General features: G+C 40.2%; 3 protein-coding genes across 6 annotated transcripts; 1 reads left to right on the top strand and 2 right to left on the bottom strand.

The window, feature by feature from the left end:
* Positions 1-1,738: 1,738 nt before the first annotated feature.
* Positions 1,739-27,217, bottom strand: LOC115749121 (signal recognition particle 54 kDa protein 2-like). 4 transcript variants are annotated; one of them, XR_007198039.1, is made up of 9 exons: positions 27,061-27,217; positions 26,223-26,434; positions 25,303-25,402; positions 24,970-25,123; positions 24,555-24,705; positions 24,326-24,474; positions 23,648-23,749; positions 2,015-2,171; positions 1,739-1,808 (listed from the first exon to the last, which is right to left on the bottom strand). XR_007198039.1 is itself a non-coding variant. In XM_048277106.1 (9 exons), the coding sequence occupies exons 3-9, from the start codon at positions 26,451-26,453 to the stop codon at positions 23,334-23,336; spliced, it is 1,098 nt and encodes a 365-aa protein (XP_048133063.1). In that variant the 5' UTR covers positions 26,520-26,527; positions 27,107-27,217; the 3' UTR covers positions 23,319-23,333. The 4 variants fall into 4 exon arrangements, 3 of the variants coding, with proteins under 3 accessions (XP_048133064.1, XP_048133063.1, XP_030541679.2); XM_048277106.1 differs by lacking the exons at positions 1,739-1,808; positions 2,015-2,171 and adding exons at positions 23,319-23,545; positions 26,520-26,527 and having other exon boundaries at positions 23,649-23,749; positions 26,223-26,453; positions 27,107-27,217; XM_048277107.1 differs by having other exon boundaries at positions 1,740-2,171.
* On the top strand, positions 7,533-9,282 carry LOC115749118 (UDP-glucose 6-dehydrogenase 1-like). Its single transcript, XM_030685816.2, has one exon. The coding sequence runs from the start codon at positions 7,554-7,556 to the stop codon at positions 8,994-8,996; it is 1,443 nt and encodes a 480-aa protein (XP_030541676.1). The 5' UTR covers positions 7,533-7,553; the 3' UTR covers positions 8,997-9,282.
* Positions 14,365-19,397, bottom strand: LOC115749122 (mitogen-activated protein kinase kinase 6). The gene is made up of 8 exons (XM_030685820.2): positions 19,192-19,397; positions 18,514-18,598; positions 17,689-17,823; positions 16,241-16,465; positions 15,969-16,151; positions 15,592-15,815; positions 15,021-15,066; positions 14,365-14,906 (listed from the first exon to the last, which is right to left on the bottom strand). The coding sequence occupies exons 1-8, from the start codon at positions 19,272-19,274 to the stop codon at positions 14,811-14,813; spliced, it is 1,077 nt and encodes a 358-aa protein (XP_030541680.1). The 5' UTR covers positions 19,275-19,397; the 3' UTR covers positions 14,365-14,810.

The following is a 27,217-nucleotide window of genomic DNA, read 5'->3' as shown; positions in this document are numbered from 1 at the left end:
AATCACCACACCACTGTGAGCATTATGGACTTTGGAACAAATAAAACGACCGGGGACAAGCATACCATATCCAAGACACTATGGCAGCACAGAGTGTCCCAGTGTCACATCAGGAACGAACACTCTGCAGCAAGAGTAGAGTGATCTAGTTCGCAGCAAGGAGCAATCAAAACAACCAAATCAAAAGGGGCGTCTTCACAAAATTTCTGATTATCAGGCCAGATTGAGCATCTATTTGAAGACCTAATATGTAGAAGTTGGCCGGGAAACCATGGCCTCTTCCCTGGATGACTTCTGGTGCTAAAGAGTCTGTCCTTCCACATATGGTAAATGTTCTCTCACCAGCCAACTTCTTCCCAAATCTGAAGCCTACCACTTACAATGCGAAAGTGAACTGCTACTTCAATGAGAGAAGATGAGATTATCTTCAGCTGGTAATTGGCGAGCAAATTCACCCTAAAAGAATACTTATTGACAACACTAACCTGTATATGTCCTGATTGGTCCAGCATTAGAACATCAGGAGACACAGCTCTTTAGAGAACACTAACCTGTATATGTCCTGATTGGTCTCACCAAGAAGCACCATTCACCAAAATAACTTCCCTCATTCTTCTCCATTCAGATCTCTTTACTGCTCTGTCGATTAATCCTCTACATAATCACATTTGAGACTACAGATATTAGGACTCTTAATCATCTCTGGGTTGAAAGTGATCTTCACTAGTCCTTTCTAGATGATACATAGCTCAGATGGACCTTCATTCTGCAAGAGAAGTATAGGAGAGACATAAGAAGAGAGCAGACACAGCCATAATGAATGTAAGTCTGCAACAAAAGCAGTCTTTTGCCCATCAGAGAAGGAAACTTCAGAAGGAGAATCTGCAACATGGTTGACCTCGACAGAAGATCCACAGACCTAAGCAACTTCAATGATGATTGGAAAATTCTGACACAGAGTGAGTTCCATTAGTGACGGCTTGAGCAGATGCCTGGAGTGGCTTGTTCTACCTGTGATGACAATATTTCGTGAAGGGTATTTCTCGGGCTAATTGTCACTCATGACTGGTACTTGACTTCTGAGAATCTGGGAACTTCAAAAAATCAAGTTAATAGAAAGACTTGAAGAAAAATCAACCAAATCTCAAGGGGTACATTGCAAGTCTCGAGCATTGGCCATGTTAGACTTGTAAACCTCACGGAAGAGAGCAGTTTTAGATTGATCGAAAAGCTCTAGTAATTGGTGCCAGAAAAGTGCTCAACTTATTACATTGGTGCTGATTTAGTCCTAAGCCTTTTAATAATACCAATTCATACCGTGTAGAATATAATAAAGACAAAGGGAGGAAACAGGCAAAAAAAACTTCAGTTTGAAAAAAAACATACACCTACTCTTCTGTTATCCTAACTCAAACAAAAATTCTGCGCATTTTGACTAGTTACATCAGAATGTCAATCAATCAATGTGCTGTGCATTTTATCTCGTCCTTTCATTTTCCTCCAAATCTTCGCATGCCGCTTATGCACTTTCAACATTTCCTTAACTTCTTCCAAATGACGACTAGAATCCCTTGCTATCCGCATGATTCTCGATTCAGACATCATCTCTGGATTTGAACCGTCTAGCTCTCGAGCAAATCGAACTTGTTTAATCAGGCAAGGATTTGAATTTAAAACCTTCCTGCAGCCATACGACAAAATAATAAACAGCTAAACTATGTATTACAGCAGGACTTGCCTTCGTTTGTCGTCAAGTCCATCATGATCATGTATCTTTTCATCTTGGCCTGGCTTTCTTTCTCTCCACCCTTTGGCATGAAACCCCGCAGCATGGAAATACACTTGATTCAAGAGAACCAAACCATTAGCCTAGATCATGGACTGATCTTGACATACCGCATGCTTGTGTATTCTCATGCATGCATCCATGAGTATTCACTTTGCACGAATCTCAAAATAAAAGCATGGGATGACAAGATAAAGCATCATATCCAGTGATGGAAGAAATACAAACCTGGCCTGTTGGATCCACTTTAAGAATGTCCTGATAACGTTCATGCATAACTCTCAAGGTAAACTTCCCTTCAGAGAGCATTTGTAGAAGCTCTGGTTGTCGATCTTTAGTCACCACTTCGTGAATTTATCTCATAAACCCAGACCAGTCGCCCATATCCTTGTGGAAAAATAGTTTCCACAAAAATATTAAACCACTAAAGAATGCATCTCACTCATACATATCAAAAAGACACAATGAAAGGAAGAATCCAAATGAAATTACCTACATAATAGCCGGCTAACAAAATGCTTCACATCAAACACTTCATGCTCATCCATATGTTCTCCAGTACCTATAAAGATCGCACGACTTTTTGCTGCTGCAACGTTGCACTTGTAAACAAATAAATTCAGACCAAAGGAACATCCAAGGGTAAAACTTATCCATGCTAGATTCCCAACAAAAAAAATTTCTATAGAGAATATTTCAGCTTCAGTCCCATGAAAATGATAATCACTTTCAATTACAACAAGTATAAATGTTTCTTTAGGTGATCTTTCACCTAAACTGACGTATATTAACATAACCCGTAAAGTATGAAGCTCTAACAAAACATACAAAACATATATAACTGACGTATATCCAACCAAGAATATAACCAGTGATATTCATTCCTGAGCCATAATTCAGAGTAGGATTATAGCCGCTACGATTGAAAGAAACACACACACATATACAAAACATATATACGCGACTGCAAGCTAGCGGCACTCTACTCTGAAGACTCACATTGCAACCGTTTGCAAACATTTTGTGCATGAATCCACTCCACTGCCCCATTCAAATGCTAGACAACCACTTCAATGGTGGCGACTGTGAAGAGGGAAAATTTGGAAAATGAAATGGTATGTCGCTGACTTAACCAAAATAACACTTACGCACTAAGAGCACCACCACCCTTTGCATGACCATCCATCTTAGTCACAATAACAGCCCCAACAGGAACACTTTACTTGAATGCCTGTGCTTGATAAAATGCGGCTTGACCAACGCTACTGTCCATAACAAATACAATGAGGTCTGGTTTCTGCAGCATATCATGCAACAAGTTAAAATCTCAAAGGATCAGAGATCCAATTGAAGGTTTGAGCCATCATTCTCGTCGAAAGAACGTAATGATAAATTCCTCACGCAAATGAAGACTTCCTTCGAACAGAGTCCAACGATTGGATTCCAACCGATCACATTTTGAATCTATCATCGATTTTGCTTTCGTCGTGCACACATGAGTTTGCTTCGGTCAGAGACCACGACAGGCCCAAGTTACATGTCAAGCCTCCAATGCCTTCAGACTTGAGCCCAAACCGCAGCCCTTTGAGATCCATCAACTGAAACCCCTCCCAAGGAAAATCGAGGATAGATTCATCCGATTCTCAAAACAAAATTGGCTTGAACGATCATATTGGCGAACTGTTAAAAGATTCAAGACTAAATTGATCAAATTAAAAAAGCTAAGACTAAATTGATATATGCATAATAGATTTATGACTGTTTTGATAATTTTTCCATGAAATACATACGCATATAAGAAAATAACAACGTATCTTTCGACGGAAGCTTTAAGGAATTAGTCTCCCTTTTTATCATCCTTGACCGATGGATAAAATAAGCGTGGAGCCGGCTAATTGCATCATGGATAAGCATAAGGACCCCCGCCCAATCCATTTGTTCTTTTTCGAGAAAATTATCAAAAAAATCTTAAACCTATTGCAATTGTGTCAATTCAAGATCAATTAATTGCGTACCAAAGGCACTCGAAAACCCGACCGATCCGGATTTGCGATTCGGGTCATATGGATTAAGAATCCAAGACCAACCATTAGCATGGGAAAATTAGTTTGATTACCGAATTTAACGAAGAATCATCCAACATGTATGTGTTTTTTCTTTTTTCTTTTTTTTTGGGGGGGTGTGGAATTCATGTTTTTGTTTTGGATTGATTTATCTATAAGTTGTCCGTGAATTCGCCTGGGCTTTTGATGAATTTTTTCTGAATAATTGCATATAATTTGATGAAGTTTATGTAGAAGCTTGTCTTGGATTGAATTCGGAAAACAGTCAACCACGATGCGTAGGAAGGTTCTTCATCCGTATGAGTTGTTGGTACGCCTGTGTTGGACAGTAGGCTGTGAGCTCAGTGTTATTAGCAATTACGTTTTCTTTGAATGAAGTTGGAATATATTAATCTTATTTCTTCGTGTGATTGGAATTTGTCAATTTGGACAGGTGTTTCAGATTTTGGACCCCAATTTGACAGCGGCTCATTCTGGAGCTTAGTTGAAGGAGAATGCCACTAGAGCTAAAATTCCATTTTATAAAAGGTACTTCCTTTCGTGCATTGCATTTTGATATGTTCTCGCACCTAAGTGCCTCCAAACAAAATGAGCAGGGCTGTCAGATTTCGTAAGAGTTGAAGTTAAGGTCTCTAAGTAAGTGGACATGTTCTCATCATGCGCAAATTCTTTCTCATGTTGATTAGTTTATCGTTTCACTGGGCTCACGGAATTGAACATTTAGGACTGTCATGTTTATCACATATTCTAGAGATATCTTTCTTTTGTGTGCTGGTCTATGTATGAGTTGCTTATGATATCCTGCTCATTACTTAAATTGCTTGTTTGCTTCAGGGCCATGCGATTGACCGCCTTGTAATACCTACCAGGGATTATCTCCTTGCTCCATCTTTCATTGACATTGGCCATGCAGTGGACTTCATTTACAAAGATTTTATGGGACCGCAGCTAACCGCTCTAAAAGCTTAAACTTATAGAAGAGGGTGTGGTTTTAATAGTTATATATTCCAATACTCCCCCTCACGCTTAATCTGGTCTTTTTGACTAGTACAAAGCGTGGAAATATTCATTAGGGAGGCAAATAGCTTAAACTTATAGAAGAATGTGTGGTTTTAATATTTATATATTCCAATACTTCCCCTCACGCTTAGTCTTGTCTTTTTGACTAGTACAAAGCGTGGAAATATTCATTGGGGAGACAAATAGGAGCCCGAAAAGATTTGAACTCGGGACCAACTGCTCTAAAAGCTTAAATTTATAGAAGAAGGAGTGGTTTTAATATTTATATATTCCAACACTCCCCCTCTCGCTTAATCTGGTTTTTTTTACTAGTACAAAACGTGGAAATATTCATTGGAGAGGCAAATAGGGGTCTGAAAAGATTTGAACTCGGGACCTCATGTTGCTCTGATACCATGAAAGATTTTATGGGACCACGGCCAACCGCTCTAAAAGCTTAAACTTATAAAAGAATGCGTGGTTTTAATATTTATATATTCCAACACACATAAAGTCTTTGCAAGTGAGTTCGACACCTTTTCTCATTTTGGCAAATGGATTTCTCCACTTCTCGGTGATATCTGCGGCTACGGGTATCTCCGGATCACCAAACACTCGTGGCGGGCAATTTGTTTGATTGCTTTGATCTTCAGGTTTTGATTAACTTCCTAGTTGACTCTAGGCTTTGATGCCAATGGTATGTTATCATAGAGGTTTATATCGAGAGGCTTTGGCGAGTGACGAGTCGTGACACTTAAAATTTAGACATGTCAGCAGCAGCATGAACACGGTGATTTTATGGGTTGACGACGAAAAGACATGATTATGAGAGTTAATTGCACAAATCAAAAGTTATTTGAATCGACGAAATGAAGTTCATAAATTAGTAAATGTTGCACTTATCTCATAGATAAAAATGTATCTTAATATATCCAAGTATACCATGTTGAGAAGAATATGTTAACTTGTTTAGTTAAACCCACCTAAACAATTGTAAGCTAATAGAAACAAACAGTCTGTACAACAGCATGTTGTGTATTTTAAATTGGCCCATCTATAGCATGGACAAGATAAAATTAAGTAAGGACATGCTTATGTCACGGTCTGGAGGTTTGCAAGCTCGAACGACAGTGAACAATGTAAGAAGAACGGACGTCCCTGTCGGGGTTCTCTAAAATATTACTAGGGGTGGGCAATCGAGTAAATGTACCATATTCTAGAAAATTACTTGTAATGTGATTGGTTAACAGGGATGTGCACTCTCATTGGTAGACAGGGAGGTGCGATTTCCACCATGAGATTGAGGAATGATCAATGGTTGTAATTGTGGTCAAATCAGAACTTCCATGGATGCAAACAATACTTGGCACTTCAATGGATGCAAACAATAGTTTTCCCATTCCAGGAGTTGTTTTGGTGTCGGCGATCGAAAACAGTGGGGAAAAGTACAAAAAAATAGTTCTAAACATATTTCAATCCTACCAATTCAACTTAATCTCTTCAATTTGATCAATTTAGTAACAAACCTTTTTTCATTGATACCAATTTCAATCCATACGATCAATTTTGACCGAAAATTGCTGACGTGAAAGCTGATCTTTGATTCAAATTCAGGATTTCCCGCTACACGAATCTCCCGAAAACCGAAGTCATAGGCATTAGGCATGTGAGTTCAAAGCTAGACCAACTACTCTAAGAACACTTACCCATAAACTGGTTACTATTACATACAACATAAATAAATGTAACCAACGTTGATTGGAAAAAGCAACCCACCCAATGGTATTTAACATCTAGAAAACTACCAAATAAAACGTGTCTCAAGCGAAAATATCACAAGTAGCCTTGTCCTAGACTGTCGAAGGAAAATTATAATCGAAATCCTTTTTATTTGGAATTAACTTTGAACTACGTGCATCTATTTTTTAATTATTTTTTTCTTTCACTTTGGGAGGCAAGGGCCATCGGCAGCCCTCGCCGGCCATTGCGAGGGTCGTGGCCCTAGGCGATGGCCTTTTGAGGCCGTAATGGCCTCGCCTAGGGTCACCGCCGTCTGTTCGGCCAAAGTGAAAGAGAAAAAAAATTAAATAAATTTTTTAAAGAAATAACATATTTAAAACTGTTCACGTCATCATTAGCCACGCTACTTAAGATGATGCGTTAATGTCTACGATGTTGTTTTATCTAAAACAACTTATATCTCAATAACAAATGATAGATTTTAAGAAAATAAATTTTAAATTATTTATTTTTTGAAATGAACGGAGACTATTTTTTTTTTTTTGGTAAAAAATAAACGGAGACTTGGAATAATATCAAGTTGGGGGAAGAGTTTTGAGAAATAAATGTCATTTTATTTAGGGGGGTATTTTCGGAATTTTCTCTCGACACGACGAGCGATCGCAAAGCATAATCATACGGCGAGGGTGCTCTCCTTTCACAGATTGTGTCCTCCCACTAACCGCGTGAACATTTACTGCAACCCCATTGACCGCGTCATCTCTCTCCCGATCGATCCCGCGATCTTCCATCTCCGGACGCAGAAGCGGGCCCTCCTCGTCGAAGGTAAATCTTCGTCTTCATCTTCGAATTGCTCGATTGACTGCGTGATCCTCTGTGTTCTGCAACCGATTGGGCCGTGCGTGTTTTTTCAAAATCGTTTGGGATCTGATGTGCGCTGCGATGTTCTGAATCAGTGCGGAGAGATGGTGAAGATCTGCTGCATTGGCGCTGGCTACGTCGGCGGGCCTACTATGGCCGTGATTGCTCTCAAATGCCCGTCGATAGAAGTTGCGGTCGTTGATATCTCCGCCTCTCGTATACAAGCCTGGAACAGCGACCAGCTCCCGATATACGAGCCAGGCCTTGATGCGGTGGTGCAGCAGTGCCGAGGGAAGAACCTCTTCTTCAGCACCGATGTGGAGAAACATGTGTCCGAGGCTGACATTGTCTTCGTGTCTGTCAACACCCCGACCAAGACTCGAGGCCTCGGTGCCGGCAAAGCAGCGGATCTGACCTACTGGGAAAGCGCAGCCCGCATGATTGCCGACGTCTCGAAATCGGATAAAATCGTCGTGGAGAAATCGACCGTCCCCGTTAAGACAGCCGAGGCGATAGAGAAGATCCTGACCCATAACAGCAAGGGAATCAAATTCCAGATTCTGTCGAACCCGGAGTTTCTCGCCGAGGGGACGGCGATCGAGGATTTGTTTGCTCCGGATCGTGTCCTCATCGGTGGCAGGGAAACTCCGGAAGGCCAGAAAGCCATCCAAGCCTTGAAGGACGTCTATTCTCATTGGGTTCCCGAAGATCGGATCTTGACCACCAACCTTTGGTCTGCAGAGCTCTCTAAATTGGCTGCCAATGCTTTCTTGGCCCAGAGGATCTCTTCTGTGAATGCCATGTCCTCGCTTTGCGAGGCGACCGGGGCAGATGTTACTCAAGTGTCTTATGCTGTGGGTAAGGACTCGAGAATTGGTCCCAAGTTCCTTAATGCTAGTGTCGGCTTTGGTGGATCCTGCTTCCAAAAGGATATTCTCAACCTGGTGTACATCTGCGAGTGCAATGGCCTTCCTGAAGTGGCTGAGTACTGGAAACAAGTGATTAAGATCAACGACTACCAGAAGACCCGCTTCGTGAACCGCCTAGTTTCCTCCATGTTCAACACCGTGTCGAACAAGAAGATTGCCATTCTCGGGTTTGCCTTCAAGAAAGATACTGGGGACACGCGCGAGACCCCTGCAATCGACGTCTGCAAGGGTCTCTTGGGCGACAAGGCCAGGCTAAGCATTTATGATCCTCAGGTCACTGAGGAGCAGATCCAGAGGGACCTTACCATGAAAAAGTTTGATTGGGACCACCCAGTCCACCTTCAGCCCATGAGTCCCACCACTGTGAAGCAGGTTTCTGTAGTCTGGGACGCCTACAGCGCAGTCAAGGATGCCCACGCCCTCTGCATCCTCACCGAGTGGGATGAGTTCAAGACTCTCGATTACAAGCGGATATATGACAACATGCAGAAGCCGGCTTTCGTCTTTGATGGCAGGAATGTCGCCAATGTGGATAAGCTGCGTGAGATCGGATTCATTGTCTATTCCATCGGCAAGCCGCTGGATCCCTGGCTCAAGGACATACCCTCCGTGGCATAATGGAGATGCACCTGATATCGGCATTTGTTTGTCGATGGCCAAGGATTCTACATTCTTAAAGCAGCCGTTTTTATCCCTCCATGTTCGCTTTTTGATGGTTTCGAGTGTTCTCCTACTTCCCTAGAGTAGTCAGGGTAATTCACTCTTTTATTCTACATTGTATTCAGCTATTTTTCCATCTGTCTGTTACTGCTTTTCGGCTACATTTTGGTTACATTTTTGTCGGTTCGATATTTTTACGATTGGTTAGCAACTCTGAGAAAGACACTCTCTTGTTGTTCTAGAACGCTTGACTACCTTGTTTTCTATTTGTGTCTACATTTGTTACTGGCAAACTGCTGTTGGGTCAACTCTATTCAGGATGATGACTGTTGTGTAAGCGGGAAATCAACTGGTAAGTTGCACTGACATTTTTCAATGAACTTGCATATACAGACAGTGACAACAGTAATGCTATGGTGCAGACAATAGAGAAATCACTTTCTTCGGCGTCTAACGAAAACTACAAAAATGCCTCTCCCTTATCTCCTTCGATAGCAGCGACAGCTACTCTGGTTGTCGCCTTAACCGCTGCAGGGTCTCTTGCTTTCCCCGATCTAGCAATCGGCTTTATAGTCGCCCTAGCTCCAACTAATCCAACCTCATCTCTAGTTTTGTCACTGGAGCCTCTCAAAGCGCTCCTGTGACGGTCAAAGCAATTGGATCTACAGTCCATTATCATTATGTATATGACTGAAGATGCCAACTCAACTATTAAACAGCTTATTCTTTATACAAGCCAATCAGAAATTCCTCGCTTTATATCTCACCAAAAGCTCAGTGGCTTGCTCTAATATACCTACTGCTTATGAAAAATGAAGAATGATTCGGGGAAGCGAGTTCTCTTCTTGATCCTTACATATAAATAGTGGCTTTTTACAGATTGACCCGGCAAAAGTAACTGCACCTTTATCATGTATTTCTCAGAATATCATTACTCTTTCATCAGTCTAGCCCTATAAATAGTGGCCTTTTACAGATTCCAGGATACTAAACGTACTCGACCCAACAGCGGCAAAGAAGAAGTGCAAGCAAGAAGCTTTGACGGTCCAAGTTCAAGCTCCAAAGGCCGTTTCTCACGAAGATAAATCTAAGCAGTGTCTCCGAGATTTCTCCAAGAGGTGCAAGGGTATCCAAAAGAAGCAACTCTTAAAGAAGACATGTAGAAAAGAACGATGCTAGAATGCAAAACTCCTCAACAAGATCGCGCCGGCAATGCCTCTGATCACTCCATACAGGTTGTTTTCTGTAAAAGACTCGTTGATCCAATGAAATTGTAGAAGGATCTCCCATACTAGGTTACTAACTAACAGAACTCCCAACTTAATTGCGCAAAAACCCTGTATTTCTTAGATATTGGCAGGGGCCACTCATGCATCAAATCCTCATATGGATATTCAAAAGTAAAGGAATACAAACAAACCAAAGCTAATCCTACCTTTGGAAAATGGCTTGAATTTGACACCAAGCATCAAAGCACAATACAATACTCGTATAATCAGGTCTACAACGATCTTCCATAACGAATCCTACTGATATTCTTTTGATGATTTTGTATTAGCAGGAGTGAAATGCTAATATGCCAAAAACATATTGAAATTCATTAGAACTTTCTTTTTTTTTGGTCAGTAAAATTCATTAGAACTTGAACGAGAAGAACAACACCAAACACAAATTCCACAGTTGCACTTCCCCTTGCCAAAACAAAACTAAAAAAGAGAAAAAGAAAAGGATCAAATATAAAAGAACAAGTACAGAGACAAAATGTGTCAACACTGTATCGAGAGACTCGCCAAAGAAGGCCATACATATCATAGCTTTGAGGATTGATTAAGTTATATCAGATTGCTTGACAAGTTTGCAGCCTGACCTGTTTTATGTCTCATCAACTTGTCAAACTTGTTCTCGTAATGAGAATCAAAGCAATCACATATCGCATTATTCAAAATTCCTGCTCGCCAAAGAAGACCATACATTACATATCATCGCTTTCACGATACTGTTTGTAACCAAGGGACATGACAGAGCAAAGTGAACCCGAGCCCCATAACCCACTCTGAAAATAGTGTATTTTTTATTTAATTTGATTTTTTTTCCAGTTAAAGCCGAAGTTAACAATATTTGTTATTGATTTGCAGTCTACAAATTCCATCTAAATTTTCAAGAAGGATAAATGAAAAATATCTTAAATGTGATATAGTATTTTTTTTATTCAATAAATCATATAATTTAGCAAATTTAGCGAATTTTTAGTTAAATGAGTGTGAAATAAATGGTATAGTTTAATTAGTTGGGAAAAATAAATATATGTACTTTTATATCTTCATCTTCTTCTCAAATCCAATTATATGACCTGAAACTTATCTTTTCGATTTATTGTACATGTTACCAAGTTTCAAGACACTAACAATAAATTTTCAGGAATTCTATAACACGGTATTAATATTTGTATAAACAACAAATGACTAACCTTTAATTTTTCAATTTAATAGAAATATCTACTATAGGAGTTTTCAGTGGAATGTTGTTGCACTTTTTATTGGTTTAGTTTAATCGATTTGGTTGAACTCCTACGCTGATCTGATCTGTTGCGAAAACTGGACCAAGGTCAGACTTGCTGAAAATGGTTTCTTGAAAGCATTGGGTCTTCTCTTCTGCTGCTACCGACACAAGTGTTTCTGGTTGCCCTCTCTTATTATGCCAACGTCCTAGGAAGCAGGAACAAGTTTGCATTGTAGGAGAGTATCTTGCGTTTCGGTTTAGAGCAATTCTTTTGCTTAAGCTTTCCTTGCGTGGTTGTTTTGTAACAGATGTCTCCAGATTTTGAGGTTGCAAAGGCAATAGCTCTGACAGATGATTACTTGTACATATTTTACTGGCGTGGGAGCTTTATTTTTGTTGCCGAACTTGAAGGTGTGGTGGCTATTAGTTGCCGGACAGTAATGCAAGGTAGGCCTCCTAATTTATTAGAGAGTTCTTTCAACAATTAGATTGGCTAAAATCGCCATTGATTCTTGGTACAAGGTTTGTTACTACCTGAGCTTGCATTTTGTGTTAGAATTTATAAAGGATGAGAGGAGTGGTCTTGTCCAACCTTATTCTCTCTCATAAGATTTGAAATAACGAAACAAAATCTCTTTTTGGAGTTTTAGTATTGAGACGACTCTTCCTCATGAAAACATGTTCTCATGACTTCTATCTAACAAAAGCTGTTCAACTTTTTCTCTTTTTGTGATTTAGTTTACCTTGAGAATATCAAATCACTGGATTTGAAATTGTATTATTCAAATTTTTCTTTGATAATTAAATTGACTGCCCATTGGACTATGTCCATGCCGCTTCTGAAAATCTGTGTAATGTAATGTCTGAACAAAGTGTGGCTCTGCTGCAGAATGCTAAGAAAAATTTTACCCCTTGACTTGAAGATTGAAGGCACGCTACCTCCCTTGCAGATCCTCGTGATACCAAGTAGAAGTGTGTCATCTCTCTCACGCACACAAATTCAAGCTTAGTTTTAGCTAGTCAATGGTTCTAATTTCCATTAGTTTTGTGGAGGACATTTTGCACAGATATCTGCCTGAGAATCTAAGATATTTGTCATTGTGAATCACTCTTCTTCGTTATCTTTTGCTCTGAGGAGTTGAGCGACGGGAACGGAAAAACGGAGGAGGCAAAAGATGATGCAAATAATTCTTGCAAGTAAGTGACTCATGGACAAACAATCAATGTCATGTATGGTACACACCGGATTAGGTCCATCCCATAAATCAAGTCTAAGGTGAAGAGTACATCAGTCCAAATCGAAGTCAAAACCATATATTGAACTCACAATTACCCCATCTGCGAAATCAATTCTATAAGTCAATGGGTAATTGATGGATTCGCATTATAACCTAGTGAGTGCCTTTGTTTCATGGAAAAGTCCGGGTCTTGGAAAACATTTTTTAAAAATAATCAATTGTATCTCTTAAAAAAAAAAATCAACCCATGAAAAATATTTTCATTGTCGATATTATTTTATTTCTAACTTTTTACACAGATAATAAAAACTTCTTTCAATTATTCATTTTTGTGAGCAATATAAACAATCATTTTTCAAAAAAAATGCTTTCCGGATGAACTTGAATAAATTGCATTCAGAAAACAAGAAAAAAAAAAAAGCAAGATGTTCTGTTCATTTGATGTCGGCACCCTTCTCCTTTTATCTATTTTCATAGATAGGAAGACACTGTCTACTTCGAGTCATTCTATAATGTATAAAGGAACATTGTCGCCAAGGACGAAACATATAGTTGGTTTGAACCATTCCCTAGAATGATCCAAAATCAGAAGACATACCACGTAAGACGGTCGGCATCCAAGTCAGCAGTTTACGGCAAAAATTGATTGGGTGGATTTAATTGGCAAAAGATAAAAAGATTCAGGGCTGAATTGAGAAAATTAAAAGGTTTAGGGCCAAATTGGCAAAATTCCAATTGATTTAAGAATTTTTGGAGAATTTTCCCGGCCAATACATGAACCACATGGCTGCCATTTCTTGTAATCCAAGTAAAGCCCTTTGTTCCCTGGATAGTTCGACTACGACCTGCTCTCATCGACAAGTTTCGGCTTGGGCAACCCCTACGCAATTCATGCACAAAACCTAAGTTTCGACTATCAAATATGTCAAGAGACGCATCTTCGACAATGGTACAAGCCGCGCGGACATCCTTAGAGCGTCTTGCAACCGCCTCATCCAAATATGAACCCGGAGACACCCAAATTTCACCAATGTTACTTGTCTTCATTGACTTGAAACGCGAGGTATGTGCAGAAAGTCGGGACGGTCTCAAGAAACCAATTGCTTGGGAGATTTTGGAGAGGGGGTTGAGGAGGTTGTGACTTCATAATTATCTCGCCACAAGGAAGGGCAAAAATCCTAAAGATGGCAAGGATGTGCTAAATGTCTTGGTTTAAATCAATTCGATTCAAAGCTCTCTCTAGTTCACAGACCTTTACGTATGTCGTTCACGTTGAGTTTACGCGTGTTAAAAGCGACTAAAAAATATTGAAAATAAAAAGAAAGGACAATTTGAATAATGTGAAAAAATATGTCAAAAGTCCAAGCTTAAGCTAATAGATAGAGAGAAATTGCATGTATGTAAAGAGCATATTAATCACATAAACAAGCAAATGATACTTTCAAAACCCTTTTCCCGTACAAGACAACCATGAGGGGCCGCACATTCAAAATAAAATTAGGCGAATTTGCTCTAACACCATGTTAGAACAGTGGACCGCAAAAAATGGATAGAAGCCATATATAGGTGAAAAAAGCATATAAACCTTGAAGAAAAGCAATGTGGACTAGTGTAACCGAACAATTTGTTCAATGGCTAATATCAGCAAAAGCTTGAGGCATCTGCCTGTCTTCTCGCGTTCATGAACAGAAAATGGTAATGAAGATGGATTATAAGGGCTAAGCATGGATTACAGATGCCTGTCTTCTTGCTTTGCTTCTTCTTCTTCTTCTTCTTCTTCTTCTTTCGGAATCAGCTCTTTAAGGTTAGGAGCCAAAACAAATACGTCCCGGGTAAGCTTACTTATGCTGGTAGGATTAAGTACAAGGTAGAATCTTGAGTACAGAACCTCAGTATGCTCTTTCTATATGTAAGAGAGTTATATCATCATCTGCTCAATTGCTCAAGCGAAGTAACGCTGTTCAAATTTTCAACCACGCAGATGATGATGGATACATATGAGCAAGAGGATGTTCATTCCATAAACACCCGCAGCTTAATATCTCGGAAAACTCACAGGAGGTTCCAAGCTACCTACGAGAATCCCGAGATTGATATCTTTGTCTTCAAACTTTTTTATGAAAGGATGACTCTGAAACGACGACAGAATTCATTGTCAAATAACCATGAGGCAAAAAAAAAAAAAAAACATCAGGCAGAATGTTAGATGTGAAATAGACACAGCTTACAATCACATATCACTTACCAAAAGGTCCAGAGATGAAGACCTTTGTTGAGGGTCCTTTTGTATGCTGAGAACCACAGAGGAAGGTGCACATCAAAATACTATATTGAGTTCTGATACGAGAAGAAAGCTAAGGTAAGTATCGTGATTTATCTTTGCATTCATATTGGCTCATGCCCAGCCCCAACAAGCACTATTGGTCACTTCCTAATTTATAGATCCGATTTGCACATCTCTCACATTTCCAACGGAGATAATCAATACCAAATGCTGCTAATTGATCACAGAAGTGACATATAACGGACATATATAGACAATGAACCAAAACCAATTAATGTCTCAACCCATAAACATCACAATTATGGTGAGATCAAACACTAGTTTTGAGGGATGCAGATAGCTTGCTGTCAATCCAGTCGGAGGCAAAGAATGTGCTAGATAGAGTTTATATTTTGCGGAGGACTTATCCCAATATTAAAATCCTAAAAGCATGAATTATGAAAATCCCAGAAAGGTAAGGCACAAGCTTGGCTACACGTGAGGTCAAAAATGAGGGTACAGCAAACAAGTGACGTGAGTGTTTAATCCTTACCAGGAAGATACAAATGAGCAGAACTCTGGGGAAAACTGATCTGGCGGAGCAGAAGGTGGTGGGCTTTCGACAATTGCCTCTAAAAGCTCATAAAAACTTGGCCAGCCTTGCTGATCTTCGGATTGCATGTAAGGAAAGCGTCCTATAGCACATTCAAGTACTACCATACCCAAACTCCAGATATCACTGCTGTAGTCGTATGTACTTCCGCTAATCCTCTCAGGCTACAAGTAATAATGTCAGCTAATTTAACTTCTATATATCAGTTCTACGCAAAATGTCTGTTCTATGTGCCAACACAGCTAGATTTCTTGACTCAGATACAAAATGAGTTTCAGTTTCATGAAGGTAGTTCAAAAGCAGTGGTGCCCACATACCGACATATAATTGTACGTTCCAACAAATGTATCTCGTTGACCCATTGAGCTTGCTAGCATTGCACTGACCCCGAAATCTGTAATCTTCACTTCACCTCTGTGGTTCACAAGCAGATTGGATGGTTTTATATCCCTGTGTATTACATGTCTCTCATTGTGCAAATAAACAAGACCTTGTAACACCTGGACACAAATAATCATCCTTTAGTGTTGACAAGTTTCGTTGAAACTCTTCATGTTTTACTGGAGATTTTTATCTGAGAACTCAATACCTGCTTACAGACCACTGCTAAATACGGTTCTAGGATAGTCTTAACTTGTCTAACCACGTCAACCAAGGATCCACGGTCCATGTACTCCAACACCAAGGAGAAAGCTCCATTGTGGTAGAACGAGTGGTAGCAAATCACTACATGTGGACATTGAGAAGCTTGATTTATCTTTAGCTCTTGTACAATCTGTTTACGGATCTCTTCTTGTATATTCATCTGGATGACCTACAAATCCGAAATACAACTCCGATCAAGCAAAGACCAGACACATCCATGAAAGAGACTCAGTAGTAATAGAAGAATATTCTAGCTCTATGCAGTAGCTGTCGTTGACAAATTGTAAGCAGATGGCCATAGGTATATTCAGCATGATACTCTAACCAACATAGATAGAAACTGCAGAAGCTAATGCAGAAACACAGGTCACTTAGCAAAATATTCTGTGACTTTGATTTTGAAGATAATAGACTAACATCTAAGCCGCATGTATACAGATAGTTCATTCAGGAACAGCACTGCTATTCGAGCTTGTTGGTAATAGTCACTTTCCATTTAAGAAACTGAACTTAATCTAACGATAAACATCCAACCCCTGAGGTTTGGTGGTGGTGTGACATAGTTGCGAGATCAATACACAAATTATGAATGGAAATCTTAGGTTTAAACATGAATTGAACTAAATCATAAAATCCAGTGAAGTCCTAATACCACGCTCCTTAATATTGACATGTATATATTAAGCAAATTATATTGTAAAATATGGTGTTTTGGGTGATGGAAGTTGTCTCGTTACCAGTTAGAAATTCCCTAATGACTCCAAATGGACACTATTGACATCTACTTTAAAAAGTATAGCTAACAATTACTTTCTCTAATGAAGTTGTGCCGATAATAAAAAAAATTGACATTCGAATAGCATGATGCTAGATAGCAAAACTGTCGCATATATCGTAGTAGAACAACTAAGTTTTGATTTACATAATAGACTGTGGATCAGATTATTATTTCAGCAAGATATGATAAATCATGATTACTAGGAACTTTCATTTGTTTTGTATTAGACATATCTATATGCAAAATCAATAAATCCTCATACAATTCCGTGTTTTACGGATTTCTGTGCCTTTGAGAGAGATATGTTGCTTGAGTCTCAAACTGAACTATATCCTAACAAAGTAAAAAGGTGATAAATAGATTTTAATTGCTATGTTGTGCAAAATGCAGAAAGGATGCCCCCATCATTTGTTGACCCTGGGATATATCCTCCTTTGCAATGCTACTCCTGCCTAGATCACATCAGAAATTTGTTTGATGGAAAAGAAATACTGCAGACTTACTCAGTTACTCGTACAAGGGATTTCTTTGTAGACCTTAGGCAACGTAGAAAAAGAGAATAAATAAGAAATCCTGCTGAGCAACAGAGAAGCCTTTCATGTTACTATTATTACCTTCAGGGCAAATAGGTTTCCAACCCATTTATGGCGAACAAGTTGTACCACACCACCACTTCCCTTTCCTATGACTTTGATAGTCTCAAGGTCTTCCAACGAGAAGTCAAGGTCAAATTCCTTACCATTGGAAGGCTGTCCACGTGGAAAAAGGAAAGCAAATCTCATGAGCTCAAACTGGATTAAGACAGAAGTGCTATGAAATCAAACAAACAGCTATGTCAAATGGAAAAAAGTGAGAATCAAATCCAGCATCATAGGAAGTTCAAGTGGACAAGGAACTGAATTCTAATTCACAGAAGTTCTAATAGAGAAACACAATCCTCAATATAGAACATTCATGCTGATGTCTTCTACCAGCATTGGCAAATACACTGCTTAACAGAGCTCAAATGCTATATCTAAAAGTCAAGTAATCCAAAAAGTTACTTCACGCAGAGAACAGTGGTACAAAGGAAACTCTATGTGGTGAAGTATGCAGAGAGTAACAGCGGGAACAGCTAAATCTGATGTAACATATAAGAGTACTTGATGACATCTTGGAATCCAAAAATTCAGAGCAAAACAATTACGCCATCCATGACTTCTTTCCTGTGCACTTATCTAATTACTCTCGCCTAGACACAGATCTAACAGTGTATCACATGCAAATTGAGCAGTATCAGTCCACAGTACATTTGAGCAGCTTCAAACAACTATGCCTACTAGGTGAAATCAGCTTCCCCCAAAAATTCCACAATCCTGCCTAGTGACCAATCCTATCATTTGTAGGAGGATATAGATGATCACCTCTCTTTTAGTGACCTGATCTTAAAGAAGACTTACTCGAGAATCTTTTTCTTCAGACACGAGCCGCAAACCTTTGTGATTTAACAGCAAATCGCCATCATGGAATGTGCCACTTGCAGTCCTGCATTAGTTGTGTCGTTTGGATTAGCCACAAGTTAAACAGACTTTATAAGACTAGATCAGTAGATTTTGAAGAAAACTTTAGCTGGTAAGGTATCCATGGATATAAAGTTGCACATCAACTGAAACAAATCAAGTGGTTGAATCAAGATGCTGCCTCAATCTCAACTCAAAACCAAGTGAACGGTTCCCAAGGTAACTTTATTTACGCAATGCCTCAATCGCATGTCCTTAATTGTACATCTGGCATTTCCACTAAACCAAAGTTGAGCATTCTTCAAGCAACGGATACATAACCCAATCCTACGGGCTACTACTACACGGCAATTGGAATTCCGATCCACATCTCATTTTCTCCTCCTGTTTTCAGCAGCACGGCAAACTAATCTCAGTCGGAAACCTCAAATATCGTCAGTTTTCTCAGTGATCCCCTGCTTAGCTTCCGCAGAGAACCGAAACGGCCAGCGGAGAAACCGAAATCCAGGTCGGTTTCGAAGCAATCGAAGCTGAATCCGACGCCTAAACCAACAGCTCACGAACTGAACGGACAAATCGCGCTGCGCAAACGATGTTTAAGCGGGGAGCGGAGCTTACAAGAAGGAGGCTATCGGGGCGTCCTGGACGGGGACCGAGAGCTTGAGTGGCTTCAGCGGCTTCGTGCTCCTCATCGTCTTCATGATTGTTAGGGTTCGCCAGAAGCTCAGAATGGCTCGTGATGCTTTAATGGCAGAGAGAGAGAGAGAGAGAGAGAGAATTGTTTAGTCTGTGTCTTGAAAGAAGATGGTGACGAGAAGTCCGTTGGAGGACCGAAAATTCAAACCGGAATGGCCGCGCAGAATACAGTAAAGACGGGAGAATATTTCGTAATTCTAAAAAGAAAGCTTCGTGTATCAATAAATTAATTCACATATATTGGCCAAAAAATATATGCATATGACATTGGCCATAATAATTCCGACCAAAAAAAAAAACATTGGCCATAATAAAGAAAATTTTATTGCTATTTTTATATGCATGCAGTAGTTAAGAAATGAAATATAGCTTGCCAATTAAAGGCACGAATACATCTTTAATTCTCGACGTTGCAATGTTTATCGATTTCCATATATCCCAATGAAAGATAATATATAACGGGGCTCAATCAAGTGATGACTTCTCGTAATTTTATTCGTATCATACTTAATTATTTTCTTTAAAAAGATCGAGTAATATTTTCGGTGGTGCAAGGGAATTCATTTTTTTATTGGTATTTTTATAATATGCATGTAGTGGTTAACCAGTATTTTATGTTTTTATTTTATTTTATTTCTTCAAAAAATTCGAGACATAAATACAAATTGCTTTTTCCCAAGTTACAACTAGGCATGGCCACGGGTCGGGAACCGCTGGTTCCGATTCCTGGCCACTATGGAATCGGAACCATCCCTTGAAGGGGTAGTTCCGGTTTTGGGGCGGGGCCCGAGGGGGAGGGAGGGCTCTTTCCCTAATTTTCTTTTTTTTGCTGGTTCCTAATTTTTTAAAATCGGAACCGGCCCGTGAGGGGCCGGGTCGGTTCCGGTTCTTCCACGAGCCAGTTCTAGGCCCAAATCGGCCCGTGGCCATATCTAGTTACAACATCTCAGCGCTCTCCATCATCTCTTCGGGAACTCTCTTGCGACTCTGCTCCAGTCTCTGCCTCGTCGAAATCAAGCTGAAGGCTCCGAGATCACGTCGCTGCAGGTAAGCTCCTCAAAGGGTCTTCATCTACCGATGAATTCCAAATTTTTAAACCACACGATGGATTAGATTTCACGTTTCCTTTTTGTCGGCGAAATTATTGCTGAATCAAAGCTTCAGCGATATTGGATTTTTCTCCTAGCTTCCAGCTGGTACATTTTTCAAATTTGACCCGTTAGTCATGTTTGGAGTGATTTGAGATGTTCGCCGTTCAGTCGCCCTCGCGCGTGAAACCGCGGATCGAGAGCACCGGCGCATTCTTACCTGGGGTTCCGCTGATTGCGTTCTTTGGTTATGTTGATGCTGCTCGTGATTTGGTTGGCGATGCTGTTGCTCTTTGGAAGTGTGAATGCAACCGCGAAGTGATGAAGGGTCTGCTCGAATGGAATGAAACTATCCTGCGTGGGAACATATCAATCGATCCACCGTGATATTAACATTAACGGGTCTTCCATCTTGCGAACGAGGCATATCTTGGAACTTCGCTAAAAGTAGGGGAAAGAAGTGTTCATGTATATAAAGAAAAGGACTCGAATGCGAGCTCCTATGGAATTATATTCGGGGTTCGGTGCAGGTGCACGAGTGACTATGCGGAGAGCTTTCCTCACCACACCAGAGGGGAGATTATGGCCAGTGAATTTCTATGTGAATGGGGAGTTTCCCAGGGCAAAGTGGGGTTAACAAAGAAAAGAAAAATCAAATCCTCTTACTTTGCATGTTCAAGGAACCCAGGAAAGCATCTGTTGCGGAAGAACGCCAAAAGATACTGAAGTCGAAGCGTAAAATAGCAAAAGATGAAAGAAAAATTAAATCGCACGAGATACGATGTACGTGAAAAATCCAAAATGAGAAAAGCCACGTGAGAGAGAGAATTTTACTATCTTCAAAAATCAAGTACCATAGTACAATTCACATATCTAAATATCTCATTAGAAGAAGTGAAGAATAAAGCAAAAGGGTTAGAAGTGAAATGAAACATTATCATGTAATATGCAACACATGGTCCCTTCTTCTGACCCAAAAGAAAAAAAAAAATAGTCCCTTCTAAAATTTCAAGGTCCTTTTGTTGTGATGCTTTGACCCTTTGGATAATATCCAGTTCAATCCTCAAAGTTACTAAAATACTCGTGAGGCTTCCTATTTCTAATTTAAATTCTAAACATGATGCTCCTTTCAACAGATTCCACTTTTGGATCATCATGTTTGGCATTATTGCGGATTTCCCACTAAGGGTATTCGCAACTCCGTTTGGCCTTTCCCGAGTGATATAGTATCTCGCAATCGTAATCCTTCAATAATTCCATCCATCGTCTTTGGCTCGTGTTTAACCCTTTTTGTAAGAACAAATATATGAGGATTTTATGGTCTATATACACCTCGAACTTTTCTACGTAGAGGTAATGTCTCCATATTTTCAAGGCAAAGACAATCGCAGCCGACCATGCGTTGAATAGTTCAGTCTGTATGGCTTTAATTACCTAGAGACGCATGCAACAACCTTCCCTTATTATATTAAGACACAACCAAATCCTCTCTTGGAAGCATCACTATATACTTCATATCCTTCGGATCCTAAGGCTTGCCCCACTTTCTGTCAGAATGGGTCACATCAAGCGACTATCGCCTCGCACGAATTGGGTGACATGGTTGCAGGCAGTAAGCGATGGCGTCATCGAGAGGCAGTGAAAGATGGCGGGCCTCGAATGAATATGGCAGCAACCATGTTGCTAGGAGACTCTGGTGGAGGCCTCTCCCTAATTCAACTGGACTATTTGACTTGACCTATAGGGAAAAAGGCAGAGGGTGACATTGAAGTTAGTTAAGTACGGAGAAGAGTACTCGCCTCTTGATTTTCCCGTCGAGAATCGTGGCAATCATCGGATTGGGGCCACATGACCGCTCTTGCATCAATGATCCGAACAATCTGATTGGGATCTTGCCCTAGTGAGCTCCTTTACGGCTCGCCTACTTGGCTAAAATGGGTTACTTTATGAATGGGATATGATCAATATTTGAACTTTGAATCGCCACTATTCCGCATCAAATAAAGTATTACTGTATTTCTAGATTATAGCAGTGATAATCCCAAGGTCTCATTCAGGCGGCTAACAATAACAACAATTTTATTAACTATAATTGGTGAAGATCAAAATCACCTTGCCTATGTGTTTTGAGGATGAGTATAATTAGCCCTGCTCCGTAGTAATAAAAGTGGATTGCTTTGATGGCACTCTCTCAACGTTACAGAATAGCAAGTTAGCACTAGTTACGCGCAATGTTGAAGCTTCCCCAGTCGAGTGTTTCGGTCTCTAGGAATGCCCGAGTCTTCTTCAGTTTTGATGTTACCAAGAACAATTTCTTATATTACAAGTAACGCAAAACTACCATTCCTCGCCATATATCCGTGTAAAACTGTTTTGCCTGAATACAAGCTAAATTTGTAGTTTGATACAAAACCAAAAGACTTTGGTCTGGTCAGTGAGTCAGGAACCATTCCCACTTGACACGCCAATGCTGAAGCTTCCGATTAAATGATCATGTGCCGTGCATCGTTTCGACAATGCATATTCATATCACCCCTCCTTGGGATTTTAATTCCCTTCATTTGGCTCCACATCTTTGCAATCTGCTTATACCCTGCCAACATTTCCCTAACTTCTCCGTCTTGGTGACCGGAACCCCTTGCTATCCGCATGATTCTCCCTTCATTCATAATCTTTGGATTTGAACTGTCTAGCTCTGGAACAAACCGAACTTGTTTAATCAGGCTCAGGATTTGAATTTAACACACTGCTGCAGCCATAAGACAATAATAAACAGCTAAACTATAAATTACAGCATGACTTGCCTTCGTCTGTCATTGAGTCCATCATGGTCATGTAACTTTTCATCTTCGCATTGACCCCCGGTTCCATGGGAAAAAACTTGATTCAAGAGAACCAAACCATTAGCCTAGATCATCGACTGATCTTGACGTGGCACATGCTTGTGCATTATCATGCATTCACTTTGCACGAATCTCAAAATACAAGCATCGGATGATAAGATAAAGCATCATATCCAACGATGGAAAAAATACATACCTGGCCTATGGGACCCATTTTAAGAGTGTTCTGAACAAGTCCATACATAGTTCTCAAGGTAAGCTTCGGTTCAGAAAGCTTTTGTAGAAGCTCGGGCTGTTGATCTTTAGTGACCACTTCGTGAATTTCTTCCATAAACCCACCCATACCTATGTGTGTCCACCAAAATATCAAACCACTAAAGAATGCATCTCCCGCTCATACATATCAAAAAGACAAATTGAAAGGCAGAACCCACATGAAATTACCTACCTAATAGCCGGCTAACAAAAGGCTTAACATCAAACACTCCAAACTCATCCATATGTTCTCCAGTTCCAATAAAGATCACATGACTTTTCGTTGCTGCAACGCTGCACATGTGAACAAATAAACTCAGACCAAAGGTACATACATAAGCATTTTTATATTCCGAAAGTATCATAAGTTTGAGTAACCTTTCACAGGGTAAAACTTATCCACGTTGCATTCCCAACTATTTTTTTTCCCTATAGAGAATATTTCACCTTCGGTCCCATGAAAATAATAATCACTTTCTATTACAACAAGTAGAAATTTTTCTTTGGTGATCTTTCACCCAAACTGACGTATATTAACATAACTCCTAAAGTATGATGCTCTAACAATTAGAATTCAGTAAAGAATATAACCAGTGATACTCATTCCTGAGCTATAATTCAGAATAGGATCACAGCCGCCACGATTTAAAGAAACACACACATACACACACAACATATATATGCGACTGCAAGCAAGCAGCAATCTCCTCCAAAGACGCATTTAGCAACCGTTTGCAAACATTTTGTGCATGAATCCACTATAGTAACCCATTCGAATACTGGAAAACCACTTCAATGGTGGGAACTATGAAAAGGGAAAAATTGGAAAATGAAATGGTATGTCTCTGACTTAACAAAAATAACACTTACGCACTAAGAGCACCACCACCCTTTGCATGACCATCCATCTTAGTCAAAATAACAGCCCCAACAGGAACACTTTGCTTGAATGCCTGTGCTTGATCAAATGCAGCTTGACCAATGCTACTGTCCATAACAAGTACAATCAGATCTGGTTTCTGCAGCATATCAAGCAACATGTTAAAATCTCAGAGAAGCAGAGATCCAATTGAAAATGCCCAAAAGGATCATATGCTACCGTTGCTTCAGAAACTTGACGCATTTCTTCAAAAAGAACAGCCTCCTGCTTGTGACGCCCACTTGTGTCAACAATTATGAGATCACAATTCTCCTTTTTAAATGTTTCCACACCTTCAACAGCAATTTTCACAGGATCCGATTCCGTATAACTGTCACGGAACTTGTATCATTGATGGCCAAGAAATTGCATCGAAACATGACAGTCTTAAATGCTCAATTCTGTGAGCCCACTCGTGAGTAAATGAAGGATAAACCAATCAACATGCGAAAGAATTCACGCATGATGAAAAAAAGTGCACTTGGAGACCTTAACTTTAACTTTTACGAAATCTGACAGTCCTACTCATTTTGGTTGAGGAACTAGGTGTCTGCATACAGGAGCAGATCAAAATGCAATGCTTGAAAGAAAGTACCTTCCGTAAAATGGAATTTTAGCTTTAGTGGCATTCTGCTTCAACTGATCAAAGGCACCAGCTCTAAAAGTATCAGCACAAACAAGAGCTGGCTTCCAACCTTTCTTTTGATGATAATATGCATACTTGGTACATGTCGTGGTCTTACCCGATCCTGCCATAATAATGCATACTTGAAAATTCTATATACATATCAAAGCATAAGCAGTGTATAAAGCCTCCAAACAAATTGTAAGCACTTGAAGAGAATGCATGGATGCAACAAAGCATAATCCATATCCCAAGTAACTAAATTCACAAGCATAAACTCAAGTTAAAGAAACCTTTAATCACCTTGTAAACCGACAAACATAATGACACTTGTCTTTCCTTTCTTAGGAGTAAAGAAAGGCTTCCCCAGATCCAACATGTTGCATAGCTCATCAAATATGGCCTGAAACAAAAGTAGCCACAAGTGAACCACACGAGTACTTCTTGATCACATTCAGTCGCATGAGAGACAAAAGCCTGACAAACAATGCCAGTGACACACATGTCCTTAAATTATCCCCAAACAGATCAAATAACACAATATGCACATATCCGGGATATTCCACTTATCCCCAAAACACAGAATTTTATTTGGAATAGGGCTATGCTGAAAGCAAAGACTATATTGACACCAAAAACAAGAACAAGCATTTACAGTCGCATTCATGTCTTAATGAGCTAAAGCTCTTCCACACGAGATGCCAGCAGAAGTAACACATTATATTTGATCTCCACATAGCAAATCAAAATTAACTACAAATCTAGAAAGGAAAATAGGACATTTCCTAATTAATGCTTCCTATCAAGGCACTTTTTCAGAATGAGCGCCTACCAAATTGAAGTCCAAAGTCTAACACACCATCCAAATTGACAAATTCCAATCATATGAAGAAATAAGATTAATATATTCCAACTTCAATCAAAGAAAACTTAATCACGACTGCTGATTCATACAGTGAAACATGCCGAATCTTGTAATAACACGGAGCTCCCAGCCTACTGTCCAATACAGGCATACCAATAACTCTATATGGATGAAGCACCTTCATACGCATCGCGGTTGAGCATTCTCCTAATTCAATCCAAGAAAACTTCTATATAAACTTCATCAAATTGCATGCAATTATTCAGCAAAATTTCATCAAAAAGCCCAGTCAAATGCAGGGACTGCTTATAGATAAATCAATCCGAAAAAACATGAGTCCCAAAAAAAAAAAAAGTACCTTTTGGATGATCCTGCGCTCGTAGTGCCCGCCGGCGAGATCGCCGGAGCAGATGATGAGCCTGATGTTGTTCTGCATGTTGCGGACGAGCTGGAACTGGACGTCGGCGAGGAGGAGGGCCCGGTAGATCTCGGTGAGGCACTCGTTCAGAACATTCTCGTCTATGATCGTCGCATTGCGCATCCGCTGTATCGCGCGGGTTATGGTCCCGCCTAACTGTGCCAACACCATATCCGCTCGCGCAGCCGGAAAACGAGGACGAAGTTTACGAACAAGAAACCGATCGTGATGAGGAATCTGAGACTCTAGGGCCGGGTAATCGACGGAGGAATGGCGATTCAGGGTTTCTGATCTCACAGATTCCTTTCTAGGGCAAGAGGGTGAAGAGAAAAATTAAGATAATTATTATCTTATTTTGATGATAATAATAATAATAATTGGAAAATAAGATTGAGGGAATTTGGGGAGTATCTTCTTGGGCGCGGTTTCAGTTGTACCGCGCGGGTTATGGTCCCGCCTAGAGGTGGCCAAATGGACCCGTGGGCCCGGAACCGGCCCGTTGACCGGGCCCACGGTTCCAACCCGGAACCGGAACCGGAATCGGCCGTCAAGGGCCGGTTCCGGTTTGTAAATTGTTGGAACCGGCCCGGAACTGCCGGTTCCGGGCCGGTTTAAAAAAAAAAAAAAAAGTAAGTTGGGTGAAAAGAGCAATTGAGCTTTGGAACCGGCGGTTTCAAACCGGAACCGGAACCGGCCCGGAACCGGCGGTTCCAAACCCGGAACCGGAACCGGCGGTAACCGGAACCGGCGGTTCCGTCTAACCGGCCACGACTCCCGCCTAACTGTGCCAACACCATCTTCGCTCGCGCAGCCGGAAAACGAGGACGAAGGAGACGAACACGTAAACCGATCGCGATGAAGAATCTGAGACTCTAGGGCCGAGGATTCGACAGACGAATGGCGATCGAGAGTTTCTGGTCTTTCACGTAATTCCT

This window comes from Rhodamnia argentea, chromosome 4, assembly GCF_020921035.1.
Source record: "Rhodamnia argentea isolate NSW1041297 chromosome 4, ASM2092103v1, whole genome shotgun sequence".
Lineage (NCBI taxonomy): Eukaryota > Viridiplantae > Streptophyta > Magnoliopsida > Myrtales > Myrtaceae > Rhodamnia > Rhodamnia argentea.
Note: the sequence above shows the minus strand (reverse complement) of the source record. Positions and strands in the feature narration are given on the sequence as shown.

Excerpts from the sequence above, each read along its gene's own strand:
- LOC115749122 (XM_030685820.2), bottom strand. The coding sequence starts at position 19,274 with ATGAAGACGATGAGGAGCACGAAGCCGCTGAAGCCACTCAAGCTCTCG. Across the intron at positions 16,152-16,240 it reads TAGCAGTGGTCTGTAAGCAG|GTGTTACAAGGTCTTGTTTA; the intron begins GTATTGAGTTCT and ends ATTTGTGTCCAG. Across the intron at positions 15,816-15,968 it reads GAACGTACAATTATATGTCG|CCTGAGAGGATTAGCGGAAG; the intron begins GTATGTGGGCAC and ends TATTACTTGTAG.
- LOC115749121 (XM_030685819.2), bottom strand. Across the intron at positions 25,403-26,222 it reads AGCGCAGGATCATCCAAAAG|GCCATATTTGATGAGCTATG; the intron begins GTACTTTTTTTT and ends CTTTTGTTTCAG. Across the intron at positions 24,706-24,969 it reads AAAATTCCATTTTACGGAAG|TTATACGGAATCGGATCCTG; the intron begins GTACTTTCTTTC and ends GTTCCGTGACAG.
- LOC115749118 (XM_030685816.2), top strand. The coding sequence starts at position 7,554 with ATGGTGAAGATCTGCTGCATTGGCGCTGGCTACGTCGGCGGGCCTACT.